Raw genomic sequence first — 26762 nt, forward strand, 5'->3', positions numbered from 1 at the left:
CTACTCTTCTCTCTCTCTCTCTCTCTCTCTCTCTCTCTCTCTCTCTCTCTCTCTCTAAGTTTTGGACTTCAATCTTCATTTCTAAACATTATTATTGCTCTGTTTTCTTTCCTCTGCTTCAAATTTTTCGCTGGACGTAAAAATTGACGATTGGAATTCCTTTAATTTTTTCTTTCACGGCGATGAAAACAGAGAGAAGCGGCGAAACGGAAACGGAGGAGTGGTCGGAGTAAGATGGAGGAGGGACTGGCGCGGGCGCGAAGCTCGATACGGACGGCGGCAGCAGCTTCGGGTGATCCGAACCGTTCGTCACCACCACAAAACGACGTCGTTTCACATGGTGTGGTGTATCGTAACCCCCGCGCATTCCATCAGTAAGCCGCGCTGCTTAATTTTAATTACTGTCTCTTTCAGGTTGATTTTGATCGGTCAATACAATGTTTTAAGAGATTAATTAGAGGGTAAATTAGGGAGTTAAACAAAGTTTGAGGAAATTAATAAGGTTGAGTTAACTGTTGCATGCTTAGCTTGAAAGTCACTGCTAGATGAGCCGGCCTAGTGCGCAGTGCGCACTCATTTCATGCCCGGCGTATCGCACACTCTCCTCCTCGGAGAAATACTCGATTACTACTTATTGCGGTGAAGATGAAGCGGAGTGTTTGCTTTTTGGGCCACCTTTATTGTATTACATGCCCTTTTGTTCTTCTTATTTGGAGGAAATAGGTAGATGGGACTTGATGAGATTACCATAAGAATAATTAAGAATATTGCTTCAAGTGTTTGCTAGGACATGCTTCAATGATCCTAACCGTTTCCAACATTAAAAAGTCTACATGGTTTGACAATGTTCAATTCTAAAATTGATCATACTTTTTTTTAGTAGGTGATGTAATGAATACACGAGAAATAAATTAAAAGTGCCTAAACGGTGAGGAATGAGAAATAAAGTGACCACGATCGAGTGATAAGTTTATTACCGTGTTAGGATTGAAGTCGGTAAATAAAAACCAAACTCTATGGTGCTGAGAAAACATAAAGACTTTACAGTGTGTGTTAGCATCCCTTTGTTTTCATATACATGTATAGTCATTATGAAAATTATGGTATACATGATTAATGCTTAGGAGTAGGGCTTGGTTAACTCTGATTGTAGTCATCATCATAAGCAAGGGCATGATTTTAGTACTCTAATCACCTTGTGTTCCAAGTATATAAATATGAGCTAATTAAGCGACCATTATGATCTAATAGTACTCGATTATATAACAGAACTTAAACTGACTGGTTTGCCCTTCGATCATGCAGGAGCTATCTTGAAATGGAGAGGAAATTTAAGGTGTATGTCTACTCAGAAGGTGACCTACCAATAACACACGATGGACCCTGCAAGGACATATACTCGATCGAAGGCAGATTCATACATGAAATGGAGACGGGTGCAAAAGCTGGGAGGTTCAGGACCAAGAACCCTAAGGAGGCTCACGTTTACTTTATGCCTTTCAGTGTGACTTGGATGGTGAAGTACCTATACAAGCCCCTGTCCTATGACCTCAGACCTCTCAGGGAATATGTCTCTGATTATGTGAGACTCGTGTCTGAGAAATACCCATTTTGGAATAGGACTTCTGGGGCGGACCACTTCATGCTCGCTTGTCATGATTGGGTCAGTTTCTCTCACACTCTTTCATTCTCTCTGCTTTTAATCAATTTCTTTTTCATCTTCTTTGGTATTTCAGAACTTTCTTGGCATGCTTGGATAGTTTTGGCTAGTAATAGTGACATCCCCACTTTCCTGTCGTGCCTTAAGTTTGTGACATGAAGAATGGGGAAATGTTAAAAAGCTGATGTCCCTCTTTGCTCAACGGTTTTGTGAACTTACAGAGGCTTTTGAAAATTCACTTTCTACACATACAAAATAGTAACACATTGTCTTTCGTAATTAAGATCTTAAATTAATTAAACTCAAATTAAATTCGTTAAACGATTGCTGGTAATTTATCGAGTCCTACTTCTGTTCCATTATTTCAGGCTCCCCATGCATCAGCAGGAAACCCGTTCCTCTACAACACATCAATCCGAGTACTCTGCAACGCAAACACCTCTGAAGGCTTCAGACCTCAAAAGGATGTTTCACTCCCTGAAATCCACCTCTACGGCGGCTACGTCTCCTCCAAACTCATCTCACCCCCACCAACCAACACCCCTCGTCCCTACCTTGCCTTCTTCGCCGGCGGCCTCCACGGCCCAATAAGGCCTATACTCCTCGACTACTGGAAAGGCCGCGACGAGAGTCTCCGAGTCTTTGAATACCTACCCAAAACCCTAGACTATAACTCCATGATGCTTGAGTCCAAGTTCTGCTTGTGCCCTAGTGGTCATGAAGTGGCCAGTCCTAGAATTGTGGAGGCCATATATGCCGAGTGCGTGCCGGTGATCATATCTGAGCACTATGCGCTGCCATTTAGTGATGTTTTGAGGTGGGAGGCGTTTTCTATTAAAGTTGAGGTTTCAGAGATTAAGAGGTTGAAGGAGATATTAGAGGCAGTTCCTGAGGAGAAGTATAGATGGCTCAAGAAGAATTTGAAGGTTGTGAGGAAGCATTTTGAGCTGAACCACCCGGCTAAGAGGTTTGATGTCTTTCATATGATAATGCACTCTGTCTGGCTTAGGAGAATTAACCTTAGAGTTGCATAGATTACTTATTTTCCATTCTCTTAATCACGATTTTGTGAATATACAGTATAAGTTTCTAAATTATATTCAAAATGAAAAGGGAGTCTAGATTGAGTGTGTATTATCACACTAGCTATTTCTGTGAGAAATGTTTGTACCACAAACAAAAAAAGGAAATGAGAAGGAATTTGTGCTTCATTATTTTTTATGTACAAACCATTCAATCTAATAGCTCTAGCTGACTAGCTTGCTGATTGAAGAATGAGAAATGGCATCTGCACAATTAAACTATCCCTTTATTTACAAACCTAACTTTTTTCCTCAATTACAATCTAATTGCCTAGGTAATGGCATGGCCCTAAGATGGTAATTGCCTAAGTATTTACAATTTGAAACGATTCATGACTACTTGATTCTAAAAGAGAAACGCCCAATTTGAGATTTTAGAATATCTCCAATATTTGCGAAATAACGAGACTTTTCAGTTGAGCTTGGTGATCTGATGAGATGTTTCCCATTTTTGACTTGAAGGTTTATATGACTTGGACCCATCAATTCTCTCTTCATGGACTCAACGAACTCCATGTTCGGAACTACTTCGTTCCCTGAAATGTCCCTCACGTAGAAAGCATTGATCGCCTTCTCTCCTTGAGTTGCTACATCTGCTCGAACAACAGCAAGTCCATTCTCTCGTAGAACCCTAGTTATATCCGATAGCAATCCCATCCTATCATCGGCGTGCAACTCTAGCCTAATCCCCTGCCAAAAGCATATAAAAGTTAGCATTACAATTAGAATAATGCTAAGTGAATCACATTTTTGACATCAAAATGTACACTGCAACCCTAATAGAGACGCGCAAGTTATGTCACCTCACAAACTCGACGCTCAATAGCAGCCTCTAGGCATTTTATAACTCGTTCCTTCTCGCTCTCTGTACACAAGGCCTCCCCATCAACATGTCTGATGAAATATTCCTATTGAAACAACATCAACTAATTAGTCCCTATATCCAAAAGCTTATATAATGTGTTAAGAATTGAAATCACTTCGTTAATGTATTGAGGGAAACCTGAAAGGCATATCCTTCGTGGCAATGGGTGGAAGCGTGGAAAATCACATACTGCATGTCAGTTAGAGTGCACACAGTATCAAACATAAGCCTCGGCCTATCCTTACACTCTAAGCTCACCATGGAATACCCTTTCTCCTCACAACTCTCGATCCAAACAGCCGTCTTCCTACAGTCTTCCTCAGCGTCCCATCCCAACGGCGTCCTCGGAGAGCTTGCCGGCCTCAAACTAGGGCCATCAAAGTCCCTAATGGAAAGCATTAGTTGGTGCAACCTCCTTTCGACGTCAGTCATGGTGCCTTGATAGTCTCCTCCTAGAAACCCTGTGGTCTTCACTTCTTGGTTGCTTGCTTCTTTCCCGCAAGGGCTGACGGCGGTGGTGGCGCGAAGGACTGTGATGAGGTGGTCTTCGATGGTGGCGAGGCGGTGAGGATCGTTGATTGGGGCGTCAGTGGATTTGTCGGATATTTGAGCAACACAAGCTAGGCGGGCGTTATGTGTCCATGCATGAGCTTCAACTATGTTGCAGTGAAGGTCGGCTAGGGCAGCCGATATCTCGGAGAAGAGACCAGGGCGGTCAGTTCCCGTCATTTCGATGGTGGTATGCCCGCTATGGTTTTCGGATTCGAAAATATTGTTGGCATAGGCATTGGCCCTGGTGGAGGCTGGAGGACCTGTAGTTGTACCTATGGCCTATCAATCCAACTAGTTAGAGGATCTTCTACAATAATATACGTATGAATTGACTACTTTTCAACAATGTTATTATCACCTCAGTTTGTCATATTGCACTCTTATTTTGAACAGTCTAAGATTCATTTGACAAAGTAGAAGTGCAAATATAGTTGTGAACATAACTGTTACGTACAAAACAAATTACCTGCTGGATATAGTTGATGACATTCTGGTCTGCAAGTTTGTTGCCGTTCTCATCTTTAACATGAAAAACTACAGGCATGCATGACCGGTCATCAGTTACTCGATCAAGAATGAAAATGAAAGCATGCAAATGGATCAAACTCAGACATTAATTTAGAGACGATTTGTCGTACCATCCATGAACCATTCTGCATCGGAAGATATAAAACATTTTGTGATGGTAAGATTCAGGTCTGTCAATACTTGAATCACTTCGAGGAGAAGCCCTTGCTTGTTCACGCTGTCTACCTGCACCACCACGCCAAACGATTAATATCTAATTCAGCTTAATTAGTTAAGTCATATTTGCCTGAAATTATGTTTATTCTTGATCAAAACTATAAATTGACAAACCTTTACTAATGTGCAATCTTCCAACGTGTCGTTGTCAATGGATACTCTACATCTGCAAACGCAACATATGATAAAGCTTGTTCTATCAAATGGCTGACATAAGCACATAATATATTGTCTTATAGCTCTGTGATAATCTAATGGCCGGAGGCTACCATTGATGAATCAATGAAGGGTAAATTCAAGAATTACTTACACAGGGCCATAGATCCTTTCTGGGAGTTTATCAAAGTCAGGATCAAAGTAAGGCCAACAAACTTTCTTCATGCTGCATCAAACAGGAGAGAGGCCAGGAGTAAAAATATGAGGCATGATAATTGGTCAAATGAAAGAGCTTTCCGAAAATACAGCAAATTTTGAGGCTGTAATTAAAAGCCTCAACAGCTCACCATAAATTTATTTTGGCCAACAACGTACTGAACAAAAATTGAAGCTAAATCGGTAAATTACAAGGATGCTGACAGAACAGTAGTTATTTTTCTGCACTTCAAATTGTAGCCGTATATTATCACAACGTCTACTATGTATGAAATAGAGTGGCGTATGCACAACAATTTTGTAAATGAAATCAGTGACTGAAATTTCGAATTCGTAACACACTGATGCAACCAAAAACAAACATTACAAATAGGAGGGCGCATTTCTCATGTTCACAAAAATGATCAAGTAGCCACAAATTAGGGTTTAAGAAATAAGAATGGAAAATACGATTACATTGCTTGAGGGTGTTCTTCAGTTTTTGGAAAAATAACCAAAGAATCTAAAAGGGTCCAAACAGCAGCTTACACAAACAATGTAGCTGTGGAACAATCAAGCTCAGCTAATAACCAACCCAGCAAATGCCGGACAAAGAGAAGAAGATCTCAGTTCTCTCCCTCGAAAAAGATACAAGTTTTGTGATCAGCGGCGAACTGTAGCTTAGAGTTTCACTTGCTCAATGCACGCAAGAAGCAAGAGAAAATTGTTGGGTGCTTTGCTCGTTTGGGTTTGGGAAATGAGAGTGTGATCAATACTAGCTTAAATAGATAGGAAAACTGGAAGAGATTAGCATGAAGAAAAACATGGAAGTTTCGTATAATGTTAGTCAGAGGAAACACGTACTGTAGAGAATTGTCAAATGAGAATTATTAGGCCACGGTTTTATCATTTTGATCATTTCTTGTCCACGTACACTAATATTAATCATTGTGATCTGAGTTCCACATAAGTTCCTATATTTCTGGCCTTGAATAATGTTCAAAGTCATCATTAACAATATTTGTTACATGAAAATTCTTGTATGCACGACGTGTATTTACACGACGTAATCTTAACCGTTCATAACAATTCATATGTTTGACCACCATGTTTCCATATTATTTCTTCTAATTCTGATCATCCATGTATGTATGTGAAGATATATGCCGTGTATATGTATGTGAAGATATATGCCGTGTACCGAAAATGTTCTCCATGAATTATTGGATGAAATTGGAATGAAATCTTCAAAGCGTCTATATTCTTTAACTAACTAATTAATATATTTTTTATTTTATTTTATTACTATAATCGTGAGAATTATACACCATCAAAAATTATCTGATCCAGTCATGCAGATCATAACAATTTAACTTGTTATGTTATTTAACTATGGACGGAATACCAAAGACATACAAATTGAAGATGATAATGTCGAAGCACTTTCAACCTAAAACATTATCCGACCTTCTTGAATTGAAGATATTGATGAAAAAACATCGATATTTATGGTCATATTGTCATTATTCTGTAATAGTCTTTGCCGCCAATCCCACCATCTGGTATTGAGGCTTCCAAATTCCAAGTATCAGAATTTCCACCCCTATTCAATGAATTGGAAATGGATGAAGCAGCATCGAATTTTATGGTTCAGTCATGTCATTGTCTGGTTTCCAAGTTCTAATAGAAAACTTGTCTAACCTTTCCAATCATTGTGTTAAACTTGGCCTCTGTTTATGACAAATTCAAGCTTCATGTCTATATTTTTGTCCAAATCGTATCTGCTTCCTTTCCATCAAGGTAACGTTAGCAATTTAGTCAACAATAAACTCAGTTCAATCTGATGGTTATCATTATCCGGCTACGTCATAACCTTATCATCCGGCTACGTCATAACCTTAGCATCGATTGCTTTCAAGCCAAGTGAATTTAGCATAGAAGAAACCTACTTTGCCTGAGAAACTTCGTAAACAAAACTTTGCAAAAAACCTATGATTAACTTTAAGTGGGGAAAGGGGGGTAAATGAGTATTGGCATTTGCAACTGTTACTCTATTGGAATCACTTCTACTCACATTCTATCGAAACCCTTCTCTTCCATCTTTCATCTTATTCCTATTTCCTCTCGTACTCCAACAGTTCGAACAGCCAAAATGCCAATTAATAGCTGGTGAAAAATAAAATAAAATAAGCAATATCACCTAGCTCTGTCGGGAGAACGAATGCCTAAATTGGCACAAAAAAACGCCATGACCCTAGGCACCTAAGAATGGTTGAACCAGGGTCCAACAGCACCATTCACATGCCCATTGCTGTGAATCCCAACACCGTTAGGAATGAGTGAAGGAGGCATTCCCACGGCCATTTGGGGCGGTGTGGCAGGATATAACCCATGATTGTGTGGGAGCGTGTGCGGGCTTACAAGGGGACTGCCAGCTGGACTGCCCTTACGCTGCTGAAGGGTGTGGATCTGCCTAAGCCCTTCTTCATGAATACGGGACAGTGTCTCCAACTCCTTCATTGATAGAGCCTCCAAACCAGCACCATACAGAGGAGCATGCCGGGACATTTCTTCCTGAAGTGAAGCCTCAAGCGTATGAATATATTGCTGCAAGAAATAAAAAGGACATATCAATAAAACCGCATTTTACTTTTGTACTTCTGCATATAAGATATATCGAAGGAACCTTCAGCTCCAGAGAGGAAGAGGATGATTAAGGAAAAGAAGGAAGAAAGAAAAAAACATAGAATATGCTGAGGCAAAAACCTGGCAGGCCTGCAGTTTTGATTCCATCCCATCAATATAGGCTTCACACCGAGCAACCTGCTCTTCCTTCTCCCGTTTCTCTCCTTCTGTTTGTCCTACTGTTTGTGTCAGTCTCTGTACTTCATCCTCCAGAGATTTTCGAATTTCCTCTCGAGTCACCTTCTCTGTGACATACCGTTTAAGTTCTTCATCAAATCTTTTACGTGCAGCTTCAGCACCCTTCAACCTTTCGGCTAGAGCATTTTTTTCCTTCACGACTTTCTGTCAAATTCATCAATTGAGAGAAAGGTATGGCTTAATGCAAAAATCATCGAAAGTCTATAATGATTTAAAATTTTATACTATTCAAGTGATGATGATGGAGGGGGATGTTGAACTCACTTGGGTGTAAGGATAAATGCTATTAAACCATTAGACATGCAGATTTATCGACTAGAGATTGAATTCAAAATCATATTTTGACCAAAACATATTAAAAATGTAGCAGACGGAAAAATATTATTGGAGGATCCACAATCACAATCAGAACAAGTAGACGAGAGTTCGAAACTCAAGTTGGCATGCCAACAAAAGTTGAAGACGTATAACAATCAAAACGTACTTAATTATAAAATTGAAAAAGAAATTGCAGAACAAGTGAATTGAGACTGGAAAGAGAAGGCCATTGTGAGATAAACATGAACTATAGATAAAAATCGGCTTCTGCTAAAAGGCTGAGAGATCATAAGAGATGACATCATGACAACACTAATAATAATAATACCATACCTTCAATTCATCACGTTTTCGGGACTTCAATTGAGAGATTTGTGTCTCTGCATCATGAAGACGATCCTGAAACACTTTCCTATCTGTAGTGAGCTTTTTAATTTCATCATCTCGCTCTGAGCGGTGCCACTCAAGCTGACTCTCAACTTCTTGTATTCGTTCGCAGAGCTCCTTCTTTTCTCGAGCAAAGCAGTCAATCTCAGCCTTCATCTCAGACTGCCACATCATGACATGCATCAATTCTAATATTCTCCGAAAAGAATAAATAAGATGCAATAATCCTAGTCATATCACCAGTTAAGACAACAAGTACCTTAAGACGGTTGTTGGTGGCCTCGGATTCACTCAGTTTTTGCAATATAACAGCTTTCTCTCTAGCCATATTAGCAGTTTCTGCGTTCCTCTCTTCCCGCGTGTGAATAATTTCATCCTCACTAGCACATAACTGGTGCCAAAGAGCAGCCCGATCAACATTTGCAAATTCAGCAACCTCCCGCATCATACTCAAAATCGGTCTAACAATTTCTTGTTCCTCAGAAGCTAGAGTCACCAATATATCAAAATCGAGATCAATTTCACGACTACTATCTGTAGTACTAGTGGCACGATCAACAAGTCTCTTTAGAATTCTCCCTCGATAAGACTCGTCAGCATACCATTTGAACAATAATGTGTACAGCATCTTCACAAATCCCTTAACACAAGGATCTCTAGAGAGGGCCAATGTTTCAGCAAGACCAAGAACTGAAGTAAAATCGTCTTGTTGGACTCTCAGCTGTTCACTGGCTTCCCCCTCTATGACCGAATCTGTCTGCTGAAAGCTTTCCACAACATATCTAGCATCAAGGTTCAATCTTTGAGCAAGGCGCCTTTCCAAAACCATGGCCACAGAGTGAGCCACAATAGCACCACGAGCTACAGCTCTCTCAAACGTTTGAGAGGCTTCTACAGCCAGACAAGGTATGGATAACATCTCAATCAAGATGTAAATATCAGAAAAATGACGACAAGGCCGGAAAGCCTGCTCATCCACCAAATGAAACTGTTCGGAACTAGGCCCATGTTCTCCAAACAAGAAAAGCCCAGAATGCATGGTCGAGCAACTATCACCGAAATCATCATCAGAATCAATATCTCTGAGAATGGTTTCAGCAACATCTCCCCAGCTATTTACAGTTCTACTTAATAATTCAAGGACACAAGGAGAAACATCAACGCCCAAATTTTTCAGCCTAACACGAACAGATCTGACCTACAAAGATGAAGAAAGAAGTTTGCAAGGTTAAAGAAAACCATGTTTAAAGAAAACTGCAATTATATAATTAGAATTTTCCACTTTTTTTTGTTGCTAATAATCGTATAATCAAATAATCCAAACTGAAAAAAAAGAAAAAGATGTTGTATACTTTACCGCTTCAGGTAGGTGTTGGCACTGGGATGCAGCTTTAAATATGAAATCTATGGTTGCAGCAAGAGGTTCATCATTTGAATCTGACAAAAACTCTACAGATTGAGATAAAACCCGTTCCCACACTTCACTGCCGCAGTCCAGTTGACTCAGAGCACCGAAAACCTGGGAAATAAGATACACATAACTTAGAGAATAACCATGTTTGCAGAACAGACCAATTGGAACAAATAAACACATGCTAGCCACTTTTTCCCACTTAAACTAATACATTCTGTGTACACATCAACCTAACCAACACTTGGAATCAGTGTGTGTGTGTGTGTGTCAAAAATGATTTTGTTTCTGTACATCATGTATAAAAGAGCATCCGAGAGAATCTTACAGGTGTCCGCAATGCAGGTTCTGCATCTGGCTTTTGCAATCGTTCAATAAGTGCAAAGGCAGCTAGTGGATGCTCTGAGTGCTCAACCAACTTGGGCACCAAAGACACCAGATCAGGCTGCAGATGCTTAGGAGCTTTATCCAGTACAAGAGCGATCTTTTGTGCAGACTGAGGCCTACGTCTTGGTTCGGGACACCCTTGAGGAACAGCTCCATCCAAAGCTCTCAGTGAGTTTACAATCAATCCTAAGAGCTCCTCAGATTGCTCTGGCCACTTAGTCTACAATTCAAGGTGCTCAAACGGTCAGTACTATAATGTAAGCTAAGTAAATAGATACTCAGCAAACAAAGTGTATTATTACCTTTGTACGAAGCGACACATTTTCTGATCCCCCTGCAGATGTTTCTGGGGGACAAGTTGGCTGCCCGGGAAGAGGTTTTCCGGGGATACCAACCCCATGCATATCAGAACTTTGAACAGCCGAAGCACTGGTACTTTCATCAGCACTGTTATCCAATCGCTCATACACGGGACAATGCACAGATTCTGTTGCTCCATTATCTCTATCAGATTGCAGCGGACTAGCAGCTCCACTTCCATCTGGAATTTTTGAGTTTGCATCAGATAAATCACCATTACAACTCCCTTCTGTAGGTTGGCAACACTCGACCATAATGTCCAGAAGTAAATCAATAATAGCCTGCTGCAACACTTTGACTCCCATTAGTAAATTCATCAAACTAGGGGAAGATTCATCATTCTTAAAGACCTTCATTCCATCACTGCTACCAGAAAGCTTGGTCGGAAGAAGCAGACGCTTTACTTTAGCAGGGTCATCAAGATAAACACGGAGTCCAGTCAGGAAACCAGCAATAGCACCCGCATCCATCAGAAGCTTTTCTCGTAAAGTGACCTGTGGCTGTGAGGGATTATCTCCATATGTGAGGTGAAATCCAGCTCTGGAAAGCAGGTTTCTAAAGATATCTTCTTCATCACCACCTACTCCTTCACTATCTTCAGAATCAACAAGTTCATCAGGATCTGTTGTCAACGCATCCTGATCATCCTCGGAAGCAAAAACCTGAGCCAAGATGCACATCAATATTGGTACTGGAATCTACCATAAATATAGAAGGGAAAACATTGAAAATGCTGCTTTCATGAAATTAATCTTCTTCTATAATGAGCCAAATTATATTGAGACATAACTTGACTAATTGAATTAGAACCATTTCTAATTGCCATCGCTGAAGGCTAATTGTCAAGACATGCAGTTGTTCCTAATTCTAAACATTTTTATACAAATAATGGAAGTGAACCACAATAATCACGTTTGCCATCAATGAGAACTCCATGGATATATCCACAGCCATATGATAGCTTAAAAGGCCAAATATATATAACAATGTAAAACTGCCAGCATGATCTGGAAAGGAAAAAACAGTCTAGACTCAAGACATGATATTATGACTAAAGAAAATTCAACAGCAGACAGACTGCCATTTAGCATGCTTAAGTTTTCAAGCAACTTCAATAATAAATAGCATGCAGTATATATAACTCATAAAGGCTTGTAAACACTAACCTCTAGGTCTGAAAACTCAAACCAAGGACAGCAGTCCAATATTTCACAAACAAAAACAACGGTATCACGGACAAGAAACCCTGCATCTGCCTCCAACATATCTGAAACCTTCATGAATTGCAAAACAGAATTGTTCCAAGTCTTTGTACATATAGAAGACTCCTTCCACACAGTTTTGGCAGGGTTCTTTTGATTCACAACAGCCATCCTGTATCGCACCCAGAAATTTTTGTCCAGATCACTACCGACTGACTGATCACTCTCCAAATAAATACATATGGTGTCAAAGGACTCATATACCCCTGCATTGTCGAAACACAAATATTAAGCAAAAATCATAAACTGTCATTGAGGAAAAAAAAAAAAGCCTGGCAACTGCTTACCAATCCGAAGCTCACATCCACCAGCTTGAAAGAATTTGCTAAAGATTTTTCGGGTCTCCATTATTTCCTTAAAAGACAGGAAGTTCTCCACCTTCCATGTAAAAGAGCTTCGTTTTACATTCTTGTCAATCTGGGTAGCAGACTCTGTATCCTGATCAATCAAATCCTGCATAACTGATGTCTCTTTCAATATAAGGACCTCTGCGGAGAATACAACAGTGTCCTGAACAAGGAACCCTGAATCTTGATCAAAGAGACTAGTAAGCGTCACAAATTCACGCCAACCCCAGTCCTTTGCAGCTTTGGAGTAGCGGTTCTGAGACTCCTTTGTGACAGACTTCTCTTCCATCTTCTGGTTCAAAACAGACAAGCGATGACTCACAAAACAACTCCAATCACTGGCAGTGTTTCGTGAATCTGTAACTTCAAGAAAGACTGAAAGGTGACAAGGTGGCTGAGACTGCCCTGATACCATAAAAAAATATGGCAAGTTTTGTATCAGAGCTCTCTCAAGCACAAGCTAAGCAATATTTGTTCTGCCTATGACAAAAGAATGGAATATCAAACTTTTTGGCAAAACAGTCATACAAACAAGATGAACATCCCAAACTAAGCTCAAGTAACATTGAGCACAAGTATCAGAGTATAAACAAAAGATGCAATCTATGCAGTTATGCTATCTTTGATAGCATTAATACATACCATATTTGCAGTGGCCCATGATGGCAAGTAACTACAGATGCAGCTCCAAAACGTTCAAGTGGTGCAGTTATAGTGAGGGACATGTAAAACCATATTCAAATAGGATGATAAAGGAACTACTAGTCCTCATAAATCTGTATATAAACGATATACCACATGATTTCATAACTTTGCAAGACAATTGTTCACAAAAAGAAAGAGTAATCAAAGGTTACAACCAGTCATTAAGAATACTAAAAACAAACGATTCTCCAATGCAATAATGATGCCTACCTCGGGGATAAACAATGAGCCGACAATCACGATTCCCAATCTGAAACCTCCTGCTCTTGATGCAAAGACCAGTTATCTTCCTCTTCTTTAAAAGATCCTTCAACCTCGTAAAATTTTCAATCTTCCAAGTAAATTTCCCCATATGTCCATCCGATTTCCTCGCCCCACTACCACTTCTCCCTGCAGTCAATCCCCCATTCTTGGAAAAGCTACTAAACTCCTTTATCACATGAAATGAGGTACTAAACACCGCAGTATCATCTGCCAAAAACCCCGAATCTGGCCCAACAAAATCCACCATCTTCATATAGTCATTCCACCCCAAGCTCGTATTATCCCCGCTCTTATTATCAGCAGCAAACCTCCCATACGAGTCCCTGTGCATGTGATTAGACCCCGGTTTCTGGTTCAACACAGACATTCGAAACAAACACCAACAACTCCTATCGGACAACACCACCGACTTGTCAGTGTCCTTGCTCTCCAAGCACATTGACAAATACTCTACCGCATTCACAGTGCTCTGATAAACACTAATCCTCAAGTTACACTCTCCGGCCGGGAACACCGGGCTCATTACCTTCTGAGTCTTAATCATGTCCCTAAACAAGCTAAAGTTATGCACTTTCCAAGTGAACTTGCCACTCAACGCGTCGGAGACCGGGCTGGCCACGACGGAGGATGACATCACCGAGCCGGCAGATGACGACTGCAGCTCACTGTTGTTGTTGTTATTATTATTATCTCGTGTGAAACTAACCGACTCGTTGAGTATCAAAATATCAGCCGTAATCAAAACGGAGTCGGTATTGAAGAGATAACCTAACTTGGAATCAAAAACAGAGGAGGAGGGGGTGAAATCGCACCAACCGTGAGACTTCTTCTTGCTGGAGAAGCGGTGCCAGCTGTCACGGTGGATGGTCTTGGAGTCGTCGACGACGTTGACGATGGCGAGGCGGTAGCTGGCGAAGCAGTCCCATTTGGAGGAGGAGGTGCCGCGCGGGTCCATGATTTGAAGGTACACGGAGATGTACCCCGGCAAGGCCTGTGAGTCACCTTTAGGGTATATTAACAACCGGCAATCGTAGCCTCCCACCTCGAAGTACTTGCTCCACAGTGCCCTAGCTTTGATTCGAGGAAAATTCTGGACCGTCCATCTGCACACCGCCGAGTACTCCCCTCTCCGATCGACCGTCACCGTCTCCTGCGCCCCGCCGCCGTCTCTCGCCGCCCCCGCCGCCACATCCTCCGCCGCCGCCGCCGGTACCGGCAGCGGCTTCTCAGCCGAATTCGCGGTGGCGGGATGCGATTGGTCCGCGGCGGACGACGACGACGAGGAAGAAGATGAAGAAGGAGAAGACGACGACGGGACCGCCTCAGACGACGGCGACGGCGACGATGAGCTGCTCTGCTGGTGCTTCATTTGGTTCTCGTGTGCACTCCTCTCTCTCTCTCTCTCTCTCTCTGGTTTCCTTTTTTCCGTTTTAGCTTCGATTTAATTAATTTCCCTTTTCATTTTTATTTTATTTTATTTTTGGAGAGAAAGAGAAGGAGGAAGACGAGAGGGTTTGTCGTGAGTTTAGGGTTTGTCGTGAGCCTTAACAAGAAGAAGAACGAAGGAGGCGACACCTTGCGGCGCACTTTAGTTAGCCTGCGCTTCGTCCCTGGAGGAGGGGTTTGATCCGGTGCGTGCAGGTGTTATTTTGTTTCACGTGAGCTGGGACCAGGAGGAGTACGTGGACGAATGGAGGCACGTGGCTTGGGAAGATCCTGTGTGGGCAGGGGTTTGTGCCCTGGTTTTGCAGCTATAGGGCCACGTCTGTAAAAGCTTTAGACCAATCATATCACGAGTCGCATGATTCTACATGCCTTTTTGCCGTTGATTTTGGGAATCACATTTTTCTTCCACCACTGTTGCTACTTGAATCCTCTACACTTGACTCCTTCCCGTTTGATGAACTTGATTGGTGTGCCATTTATTCCACTTCTCCTTTTTCTTTTTTCTTTTTACAAAAAAAATAATAATAATCGATTTTCTTTTTAAATATTGGTATTTTGGAAATCTTCTATGAGATGTGGTTAGTGTTTTGTTGATAGAATAGGAGAAGTTGTGGTTATATGAAATTGCTAGTGCATTTGTAGAGTTAAATGACAATCAGACGTAAAATTTGATAGATTTGACTTAGTATATAGTAAGTAATTGCATTAATGCATATATATTTTTTACAACAATTTATGGAATTACATGTAACCTATAAACAAATCTTGTGGTATAGGCTGTATAGCAAAAATGAAAACAGATAAAGAGATCAAACTTGTTTGCCTTGCATGGGTTGGAATGCAACATCACATTGCGAATATGTTGTTTGCGTGTGACTTCCAATCCAGTCAACATTGTTTTAATCTTCTCTGAACTTTTTTATTCAGCTCAAATCCAAGTTTTCTCTTTAATAGTTTGAGTAATAGTGCATGCATCTTCGTTCGTCTCAACAACTTAAATTTTTAAAATTACATTAAAATTGAATTCTAATGCAATGATGAAAGTTACCTACGAAAGAATGACTATAACTCGCCTCACTTGTTCAAGCTCTTAATCTTTTCATTAAAAAAACATTCACTTTTTTCATTACAACATTCCACGTAGAGTAAATTTGTTTTTACCTATTTCGATTCTCAATCTTTCCACATTTGCTTGACCTATCTGTAAAAAGGCTTAAGATAAGAAAAATAAAAATTAAATCCTAGAGCAAATCAACCCACACGTGTCACGAGAAGGGGTCGATAGATTTGTGGAAGGTCCGTAATCCCGAGTGTGACTCGCACATTTTCTCCAGCAACAGCCAACTCGGAGAGACATCCCCAAATTCTCACACCCATGATTTACCCGCCTCGCAGTCCGACCCGATTCATCTCTGTAAGATCGCTTAACTTCTCACTCTACTCTCCCAAGTATCTTTCGTCGTTTCAAAGTAGAGTAATGGATTTGAACTCATGATTTTGACCTAGAACTCCAGCACCTTGATTCCTACATTCCCCAGAAAATGGTGGGAAACTAACCCAATGTTTAAATTTTGAATAATTCGTGTTCAGAAAGCTAATTTTCACCCAAAAGAATGCTTCAGCTGATAAAGCTTATAAGAACTAAGAGTCCAGTGTGTTGTAGTGGTTTACTGGTTGTATATGTGCAGATTGAGATTTGAGTGTGAATGTATGATTTGAAGTGAATCGCGGGGTGTAAAGTCGAGTACGTCTACATGTTGTCAGAGCTTTGAGAATTTGGTTAAGGTCTGGAAGGCAAGGTATTGACAACAGTTTTGCTTGATATAGAGGTAATATTATCAATGACTTTGTATATATTTTGGTTGTGGTCGGATTTTTTGTGCATTTGAGTCTATCCAATCGACTCTGTTTGAGTGTCCATCTCTAGTGTACAAATTTGGTGGTTGTAATATGCTGGGTTGTTGTGACATGCTTTGGGTGTTGTAATATGCTTCTTTTGTTGTAGCACGCTTAACATGCGACTCTGGTAAGTGCAAAGCTGGAATAGCTTTGTAAGTGCTTAATATTAATGTATGTATCAATGGTCAGGTCTCAGAACCTTTCAGATTTTTTTTTTTCTGCTATATGTCTGCCCTGTTATCTAAATTGAAACTCTCTTTTGGCAGCTGTGTCTAGCTATCTTTGATACACTCTAAATCATGAAACTTGAAATTCTAAGTTGCATTAGTCATATAACATTTTGGTTAGACCTTCTGCAAACTTTCTTAAACCTCGTATAAAAGCCTTTTATGTTTGCTATTTCAGATGGAAGAAGTTTGTCTCAACAGCGAGCCAGTGTTTGATGAAGGTGATGAGTATGACTTGGAGGGAGGGCATGATGCTGGAAATGGGGAAACACAATGTAAACAGGTCTCCCCACAACCTACTGTCGGTTTGGAGTTTGACTCTTTTGACGAAGCCTATGATTTCTACAATCTCTATGGTAAAGAACAGGGATTTGGCATTAGAGTGAGCAATTCATGGTTCAGGTCAAAGAGAAAAGAGCGATATAGAGCAAAATTAAGTTGCAGCAGTGCAGGTTTCAAGAAAAAGAGTGATGCAAACAATCCAAGACCAGAGACAAGAACCGGTTGTCCTGCAATGATAGTTATCAAGCTTGTGGACTCCCAAAGGTGGAGAATAGTTGAATCAGAGCTTCAACACAACCATCAGGTGAGTCCACAGATCAAAAGGTTTTACAAGTCGCATAAAAAAATGATCATTGCTGCCAAAAATGCACAGCCGCAGCCAGATCCTGTCACAGAAGTTCATACTATCAAGCTATATCGAACATCTGTTATGGATGTTGGGTGCAATGGATGTTCAACCTTAAGTGAAACTGAAGGTTTAAATCCTATTGATCACTCTCAGCACTTGGAACTTAGAGAAGGAGATGCTCATGCAGTTTACAACTACTTTTGTCGAATGAAATTGACGAATCCTAATTTTTATTATTTGATGGATCTAGATGATGATGGACGTCTGAGGAATGTATTTTGGGCTGATGCCAGGTCCAGGGCTGCATATGGATACTTCTGTGATACTGTAGCCATAGACACAACGTGCTTGGCAAACAAATATGAACTCCCCCTGATTTCATTTGTTGGTGTAAACCATCATGGACAATCTGTGCTGTTCGGCTGTGGCTTCCTTGGGGTTAAGTCAGTGGATTGTTATGTTTGGATGCTCCGTGCATGGCTTAAATGCATGCTAGGGCGCCCTCCACAGGTTTTCATTACGGACAAATGCAAACGGTTGCAAAATGCAGTGTCTGAGGTGATCCCAGAGGCTCGCCATTGCTGTTGTTTGTCGTATATCACACAGAAGGTTCCAGAGAAGTTGGGAGGACTGAAGGGATATGAAGCAATCAGAAGACACTTGCACAAAGCAATCTATGATTCCTTGAAAATAGCTGAGTTTGAAACTTCGTGGGCTGAAATGATCAAACGGCATGAACTTGGGAATAACAAATGGCTTCAGCAATTGTATGAGGATCGGCAAAACTGGGTTCCAGTGTACTTGAAAGACACATTTTTTGCGGGAATGATCCCTATCCGCGAAAGTGAGAGCTTGCCTGCATTTTTTGATGGTTATGTGCATAAACATACGTCTTTCAAGGAGTTTGTCGATAAGTATGACCTTGCTCTTCATAGGAAGCGCATGAAAGAGGTGGTGGCAGATCAGGAGTCGAGAACGTCAAGCTTTGAATTGAAAACAAGATGCAATTTTGAAGTGCAACTATGTAAAGTGTACACAAAGGAAATATTCAGGAGGTTCCAGTTGGAGGTTGAGGGAATGTACTCCTGCTTCAATACAAGGCAGGTCAATGTTAATGGTCCTATAATAACCTACATAGTCAAAGAACGAGTTGAAGTTGAAGGAAACGAGAAGGAAGTAAGATGCTATGAGGTTTTGTATGAGACAACACAAGTGGATATCCGATGCATCTGCAGTTTGTTCAACTACAAAGGGTATCTGTGCAGGCATGCCTTAAACGTTCTAAATTACAATGGCGTGGAAGTGATCCCGTCACGATACATATTACCACGGTGGAGCAAAAATTTCAAGTGCACGCATCTTCTGCATCAAGGATCAAGTAGTAATGATGTGTATGACCCGGCATACTGGTGTGATCATCTTTATAAGCTCGCCCTTCCAGTTGCAGAAGAAGGGGCACAATCTGAGGAACATTATAAGACGACCTTGCAAGCGTTGGAGAAGCTGTTGAACAAGTTTCATCTTGTAGAGGACACCCTCAATGAAACATAGAAGTGTATATCATAAATATAGTTACTTGCAAAAAGTAGAAAGCTCTTCTTCCATTTCATTTGCCTTTTTACGGTAACTTGTCATCTTTAGACACACAGGCAGAAGGAATGAACAGTTAAAGATGACAGCAGACACATTCTGCAACAGAACTCCATATAAACCTCAATAAATATGAACTCATCAAGCTATGGTTTCAAGAAACACAGAGCCTTTTGGCCAAAGAAGAAAAAAGAAAATTACAACCTGAATGAATTAAGAAAATTACACACAATCACAAAACACTTCAAATCTGACACTACAGGAAGAACCCCATACTCCCAGGAGACGAAAATCTGAAGAGGAAAAGCACACATTCCAATCCAATTCAAGTCTCACACTCAACCCAAGCAACCGGATAGTAACAGGCCATTGCAAACAAAAGCCATCACGATATAAATTACCACTAGCACAAGGACTATCAACGCGATCCTGCAAAAATCAAAAGCAATTCGTAAGCTAGACATTCTCATAAGCATCACTACTTCAAATTCATTCACACTTCTAAAGCAGCAAAACACACGATGCAGAATCCTTCAAGTCATACTCTTTAGTAACTTTTGGTTTCATATTGGATTCGAAAACATACGTGAGCTTAACATTTCTCCACCAAACAGTGCTTCGGAAACGGCGAGCTTGTTTTCGGAATCGAAAAGTATTGCCTTGCATATTAGCAGTCTTATCAACCAGCAACTCCAACCGATCACCTCTGTCCAACACTTTATCAATGTTCTCAATCATCACATTCCGCACCTAATTCAAAATATATCTCCAAAATCAATAATCGAATTCGAAAAATCAGATTCATAAATCGAAAGAGAAATTGTCATTCTCACCTGGCTCATTTCGCCTTTGAGTCGATTAATCTTATCGGCATTAGGATCGTTGGAGTAGTACTCCATCTGCTGGCTCAAAACCCTAGAAAACTCGTCGTTCATGCCGTAGGCCTGAGCCGTCAGCACGGCGCGGCCGTAGCTCCTCACGAATCGCTGGTGGATGTCTTCCAGAAACGAAAACGGCATTCTCCCTGCACACAATCATCATCACCATCCAAATCAGCCAATTCAATTCAAAAGAAATTGAAAATTTTGGGGGAATCGAGCAAAACGACGACGTACTGCCGGCGGTCTCGTCGGCCATACAGAGCACGGTGAGTCCATCGGTGCGCTTGACGTGGAAGATGTAGCGATCCTGAGAATAGGAGACGTGCGTGTCGCTGTCGCCGGGGATCTTCTCGAGAATTTGACGCGAGATGGCGGAGGCGTTGGTCGCGGCGGCGCTGAACTCGGCCAGCACGACCGATCCTCGCGCGACGAGAGTGTAGAGTATAGCCATCGCTGCCGCAACGACGTCGTGTTGTGGATCGCAAGGTCGGGGTTTTTGGAAAGTGAAGAAGCTTCCTTTTTGAAGAGAGAGCTGGAACGTGATGGCGACTGAGACTGGTGGACCTTTCTGATCTTTTCGGAGAGTTTTGATGTCGGCCAAAAATGGTAAATTCGTTTTTTCCGGGACGGTCAAAATCGTTTGGTTTCGAATTGGAATGGAATTGGAGTTACAGGGTGAATCTGTGTGGACCATTCTGGATCGTTGGATTTGAATGCTGTGTCCCACCTTAATAAGATTCAACGGTAGTACAAATGTACGTCTCAAACTGGTACTCGTATTCGTATAAAATACTGTATAGCGTACGTACATGCAATTGTACTTACATAGGAGTGAACCCTAATTTCTTTGATCCAACATCAATAGTGAGTGAGTCTTCAACTCATACACTACTACCATTCAAGCAACTATGGTACAATTCTTTGAAGAAGGATGACCAACATTATGAAGCATAATTACCACAACATTTGCAGTAGTTGATTAAGCATTTCTAAGCTTATAACCCAACACACAAGTGTTTACAGGAAAATGAAAATTAAACTGATACACTATATAACCCTGTGACATAGCAATGAGTAAGCACACATATGGTCACACAAGTGTTTACAGGAAGTATACCTCCCAACCTTTAACTCAACTAAAGGATTACAAAAGTACAACGAGTACAAAGAGCCGCCTTGTATGAGTAGCCACCCAATACTTGTGTGGATCACTCACAGTACTTGTAAACCGTCGTGAATGAACAAAACATGAACCATTCAAGTCTTCAAATAAATATCTAACGTTTAAACTACGAAAATGTAATTAATAAATCTGTGAAATAAAATAATTCTTAATTAGTCCTCGTCTTAAAAGCTACGGGCTTTCATGTATATACAAAGGAAATGCACAAAATCTATGCAGTTGGGTTGGATGATTTGGAGATTTGGACATGCCCGGAGCCCCGCACTCGCTTGGACTTGTATCGAAAGCTGACAACTTTTTCTTATACCGCAGTTTAAGGGTGCCAAACACTGTTATAAGAGACAAGGTCTAGTCCCTCCTTCAGGTCCTCAGTAAGAGAGAAAGATGGTGTCTTTGAGCGGCATTATGGGCAAGGTCAGGAACTTCTTCATTTCAGCGATGAATGGTGCCGGTGCCGGTGTTCGGTCTCGAACAAGTTGGATGACATCCGCTGGTGCTTTAAAAACCACATTCATAATCACTTTACTCTCTGTGGCAACGTACGATGTGTACATATGTCTGGGGTCGACAAGAAAGAAATGATGAGAGAAATGGAGCTGGTTCAGATGAGGAAGACCATGTGGTCATGGAAGTTGACTCGGATGAAGATGAGGAAAGGTACCCATACTCGAAGTTGTCCAGTCGACTGAGGATGAGCCATGCCATTTAGTACTCCAATTATATATAGGTACGGAAATGAACTCTAATTATCGTACAGTAGTTATGGTCTTATGGAAATTAATCTCATACATTCTCTGATAGTTATTAGCTGATCAGATTTGGGGTTTCTAATACGTTTCAAAATATGGGTTATAACTGTCAAGGGTTTTAAGTTTTGGGTATTTCAGTTCATTGAGAGGTCTATCAGTATATGGAGCTATGAATACTGTAAGAGGTTCTTTGAAACTACACACCCACAGGGCTACAGAGGATTGCTAGTTTTTGGGATGTAAACTTGAAGAGTTTTGCATCAGAGTTGGATTGCTACATTATATATGTTAATTTGAAGATGATATATATGAGAATTGATGTGATATGATATACTTCTATGATTGCTGTTAGAGATTTCATTACTTGGTAATTGTGGGTTTGATTGAATTAATGAATAGTTACTGAAAATTTGAATCATTGGGTTCTCAATTGCTTTTATTACCATGAGCCATAGAACTAGAGATGCTTCATTTGTTGTTTGCCTGTGTGGGTTACCCTCATTTTATAGCACTAACTTAAAGGAACTCATAGGAATAAGGCACATCTATGAGTCACATTAGAATAGCTTAGTGCCCCATTTCTCTTAGGTCTTAATGCAGCAAGCATTAACCATCTCATGCTGCATCAATGGATGGAACATCACTCATTAAAACTACTCGCAATTTAGAGTAGGTTAAGCACAATAGACCCATATTCCTTTGTATGTCAAGTGCTACCGATTTTCTTTTCAGGAAGTGGCTATTATAACTCTTAGTTGATATGATATGCCATAACTTACCAATGCAAACCTAGTCTTTCACACATTCACAAGTTACCAATGCAAACTTAGTCTAGATGTTAGTACTAGTGGCCTCTGGGAGAACACAATGCCTTAATGCTGGTAGATTATCATTTGTCTCTCAATTTCACCCTCTTTTACTCGGTCAGATTCTGAAACAGCAACCTCACAATATGTCTTTAAACCAAGGCACCCCTGCCCCAGTGAAGCACTACTACCCCACCCCTTGGTATCCTCAGACCAAAAAGATAGAGAAAAGCCCTTAATATCCACTTCATCACTTTCAGCTAGCAATGATTTAATTTCTTCAGCAAAGCAAGCTCTCTGCAGTCTGCAGCCCTTATCCTCTTCTCAATCCTTCTCCACTCTTCCACATTCTCCAGTTCTTGTGGTACATGCGAGCCTCACCCCGAACCTACAGCACCAAGTCAATCACCAACATTGGCAGCAATACCGCCAACTACAGCTGTGGCATAGTGATTGAAAGATACGTTGAAGCTAGCTAGATAGGAGTTTGTGCAGACATTCTATAGCAGGGCTTCTCAACCTCCAAATTGGAGGCCTGGCTCCAAGTCTCCAACCAGTCATGGCTGTGCATTGCTTGCGGGACTGCCTGCTTAGCAGCTGTCTTTGCACTGCTCTCAAAGCCAATATGCTTGTTATTAACTTGGATCTCCCAATTGCTTTGAGTTTGCTTGCTTTGAGCTTGGCTGTTAGTACTTGCCAGAAAACTGTATGTACTTTCTGGTTTTCAACTTGCATAAGTACTTGATCAACTACAGAGGTAGCTCTCTATTGGAGTAGTAGTACACTACTGTCTACACTAGTACTAATTCATTGGTGTTTGTTGCATTATCATGAGATGATTACTGCATTGGTTTGTTTCCCTTTTCGTCTTTCTTTGCTATCTTTTGTTTGTTAATATTAGCCAGTAGGTATTTTACATTAATGACAGGGCAAGCTTGTTTGTGTGCTGCCATCTTTGTTGTAAACAAGTCAGAGAATCATGGCTTGAAATTTCTAAAACTCACAATAGGTGGAAATACATTACCATAATTAAATCGTTATCACATCTGTTTATGGAAACAGAAAAATCAAAAATTAATACATAATAAAACCGATGATAAACCAAAAAAAACAGAGACTGTTTCCCCAAGAGGCCAAGACATTGGGACACTACAAATTAAGAAGTAAACACAACTCGATACTTAGCTTGGACAGAACCACAAAGGTCGAGTGTGTAATTTGCTTCGGAAATAATCCTTCGAAAAATTATTCAGAGATCTGGTCTTCTTTTCGGCTAAGGAAAACACTCCAACATCAAGCTCTCTCGCTGGCGATGCGAAGTTACGTTTACAAAAAGTATCAAACGATGGTGATGATAAATAAGGATTATCATAAGCATAATAGATGCAATTTCCCTCGAGTATCTCAGCTCTATGATCATAGTCGAGGCCATTGTTGACAGCAACGATTTTGTTGGCAGCCTCACTCAAAATTAGTATTCGATCACCAAGATTGTCGATCTCTACCCATTCAGCATGCCCTGGAGTACCATTTTCGAGTTTCAACACTCGAAATCCTCGAGTTCTTGGTGGAGAATTAAAATTTTCATCACCTATGATCACAGACCAAGGGATTGCGGGATCATTCTCCAATACATAACTGTTCTTACGAAGAATCAAAAACAAGTCGTTTGATGTAGAATCTTTTGCTAGGTGAATCCTTTCAAGCACATGCCTTGTATACACTCGACTTGATGCCTTATTACTCACCATTCGTAATGGGACTGGCCAAGGTTGAAGCATGATCAATCCTTCAACCGTATAGGTAGGATGGCCGTCGGCATTACCATCTTGGATGTCAATTACCGCTAAAAATTTAGATGCCTGCTTTGTTGCACCATACAATTTCCCATCGATTATTTCTACATCCACAAAATTGAGCCGCTCATGATGACCCTTCTCCTCGATGAGAGTCCATGATTTTGCACTAGGTCGACAGAAAACCAAGCGACCATTTGAGCACAGTGCAGCTACAAGACAATTGCCTGTTGGTGCTGAAGAAGCAATTACCTTGCGGAAGAAGGAAGCTTGATCGCTGTTGTGGCATGGAATGGTGGATTGTGAAGGGAGATCGACTCGGGCGCCTGACATGGGATTCAAGAAGTAGTTGACAGTAGGAATGTTACTGGTACATGTTTGGTTGAATAATAAGTAGAACGACCAAGGATTCATAAACCCTTCAGGACGCCACAATACGTTATCAACCATGATCAACCACCCCTCAATCGAACCAACACAATTCCGTCTACTCATCAATGGAGGACATAGTTTGTAAAATCTTTCTTCACTCAGACTGAAAAAGCTGTGATCTTCGACGGAGAAGGGGTGAGAACGGAGCATAAGCCATGGAAGTTGAAGGCGCTTTTGAATCAGTGGAATTATATCTTCTGGTAATTTGCAAAACTTATTGTAGTACTTTCGAGGCATCACCATTCTTACTACTTTCGACATGTCAGGGATGATCATATGCAGTAAGAAAGCTCTTGACAGGCGGTAGTACGTGAATACAACTTGAAAAACACGTCCAGAAACTTGCGCCAATCTTACCTTTGTCTCCAAACAAATTGTTCGACTAATGATATACTGGAACAATATTTGAAAGAGATACCAGAACGAACATATAAGCAAGTAGTTCGTAAGAACAAGAAAAATACAGAAAGGTAGTGTTACTGCCAAACTCATCTCACTTAAAATCTCTGGTGGATAGATCGACTTCTCATAGAGGGAAATCAAACAAGCGAGCAATAGTCTGGTATAATACATGATGGATTTTCCCCTCTGAGCAATTTTGTTCAAGAACCTGTACATGTATATATACATACAAAGGTAATACCGATTCCTAGTCTTGCACCAAAAGACAACAACGTTTCCTAGTTTTGCACCAAAAGAGAACAACTTTCCCAATTCTCAAAAAAGAACAACGTTTCCTAGTCAAACAAGGACAAACCAAAATCAAATAATTCCATTTTTTTTTTCCTTATCGCATTAGACGGGGTCCCACACATTTTGTAACATCTCCATCTCGAGTTTAATATATTTTCCTTATCACCACAATATGGTTGAAGCAACTATGGTTCTTTGAACAAGGATGACACATGAATTAACACAGATAGATGAATAATGCCCCAATATATCTTTGCCAATTTGAAAGTACGTACTAGTCTCTTATATACTCAAAAGAAGGGTAGTAATAAACTCTTAGGACTAAGGCATATCTAAGACATATGTATACATCCAAAACTTCAGTGCCCGTTTTCCTTAGTTTTCACTGCAACAAGCATTTTCTCATGATGAATGATTGGATAGAAGAACATGTATAAGTATAACACACCTTGTTGACAACTGAAACCTCCCAAAACATTGCTTTTAGTGCAAGTAAACACGTACAACATGATATCTTAGCTAAAAGATCGAATAAAGAATTTTTCAGACCTGGAGTGAACCAAATAGGTCTAGTGTGCAACAAGCTACGTGAATGGTCTTTGGAGAATTTAGTTAAAGGTCTGATGTTCTTGTCTGTCAAGGAAAATACTCCAACATCAACTTCCCTAGATGGGGATCTTAACAAAAGTTTAGAAAGTTTGTCAAAAGCATGCGATGATAGATAAGGATTATCAAAAGCAAAGTGTATGCAATTCTTCTCAAGTGTCTTATTTTTCAGATCATAACCAAGGCCGTTGCTGACACTGATGAACTTGTTGGCGACCTCACTCAGAAACAATACTCGATCACCA

The 26762-nt window shown here is 40.6% G+C and overlaps 5 protein-coding genes across 5 annotated transcripts in view; 2 read left to right on the forward strand and 3 right to left on the reverse strand.

Annotated features, from left to right (window-relative positions):
• Positions 1-2694, forward strand: part of LOC101293464 (probable glycosyltransferase At5g25310-like) — a 3035-nt gene extending 341 nt beyond the window's left edge. Inside the window, exons 2-4 of the mRNA XM_004292929.1 lie at positions 193-374; positions 1306-1663; positions 2029-2694. Of these exons, the coding sequence (XP_004292977.1) occupies positions 193-374; positions 1306-1663; positions 2029-2694 (1206 nt within the window). The remainder of the gene's footprint in view (positions 1-192; positions 375-1305; positions 1664-2028) is intronic.
• A 384-nt stretch (positions 2695-3078) lies between these two features.
• On the reverse strand, positions 3079-5284 carry LOC101293754. Its single transcript, XM_004292930.1, has 7 exons — positions 5214-5284; positions 5018-5069; positions 4798-4912; positions 4626-4693; positions 3746-4438; positions 3546-3650; positions 3079-3432 (listed from the first exon to the last, which is right to left on the reverse strand). The coding sequence occupies exons 1-7, from the start codon at positions 5282-5284 to the stop codon at positions 3079-3081; spliced, it is 1458 nt and encodes a 485-aa protein (XP_004292978.1).
• A 2006-nt stretch (positions 5285-7290) lies between these two features.
• Positions 7291-14947, reverse strand: LOC101294045. Its single transcript, XM_004292931.1, has 10 exons — positions 13525-14947; positions 12550-13014; positions 12167-12468; positions 10943-11662; positions 10582-10860; positions 10200-10361; positions 9102-10040; positions 8789-9004; positions 8021-8281; positions 7291-7861 (listed from the first exon to the last, which is right to left on the reverse strand). The coding sequence occupies exons 1-10, from the start codon at positions 14945-14947 to the stop codon at positions 7517-7519; spliced, it is 5112 nt and encodes a 1703-aa protein (XP_004292979.1). The 3' UTR covers positions 7291-7516.
• Positions 14948-17328: 2381 nt separating this feature from the next.
• Positions 17329-19332, forward strand: LOC101294337 (protein FAR1-RELATED SEQUENCE 6-like). The gene has a single exon (XM_004292932.1). The coding sequence runs from the start codon at positions 17329-17331 to the stop codon at positions 19330-19332; it is 2004 nt and encodes a 667-aa protein (XP_004292980.1).
• Positions 19333-19356: 24 nt separating this feature from the next.
• LOC101306006 (vesicle-associated membrane protein 713-like) lies at positions 19357-20852 on the reverse strand. The gene is made up of 4 exons (XM_004291391.1): positions 20487-20852; positions 20205-20395; positions 19958-20121; positions 19357-19800 (listed from the first exon to the last, which is right to left on the reverse strand). Exons 1-4 carry the CDS (start codon positions 20701-20703, stop codon positions 19710-19712), a joined length of 663 nt encoding a protein of 220 aa, XP_004291439.1. The 5' UTR covers positions 20704-20852; the 3' UTR covers positions 19357-19709.
• Between the last annotated feature and the right edge of the window lie 5910 nt (positions 20853-26762).

This window comes from Fragaria vesca, linkage group LG2, assembly GCF_000184155.1.
Source record: "Fragaria vesca subsp. vesca linkage group LG2, FraVesHawaii_1.0, whole genome shotgun sequence".
Classification (NCBI taxonomy): Eukaryota; Viridiplantae; Streptophyta; class Magnoliopsida; order Rosales; family Rosaceae; genus Fragaria; species Fragaria vesca.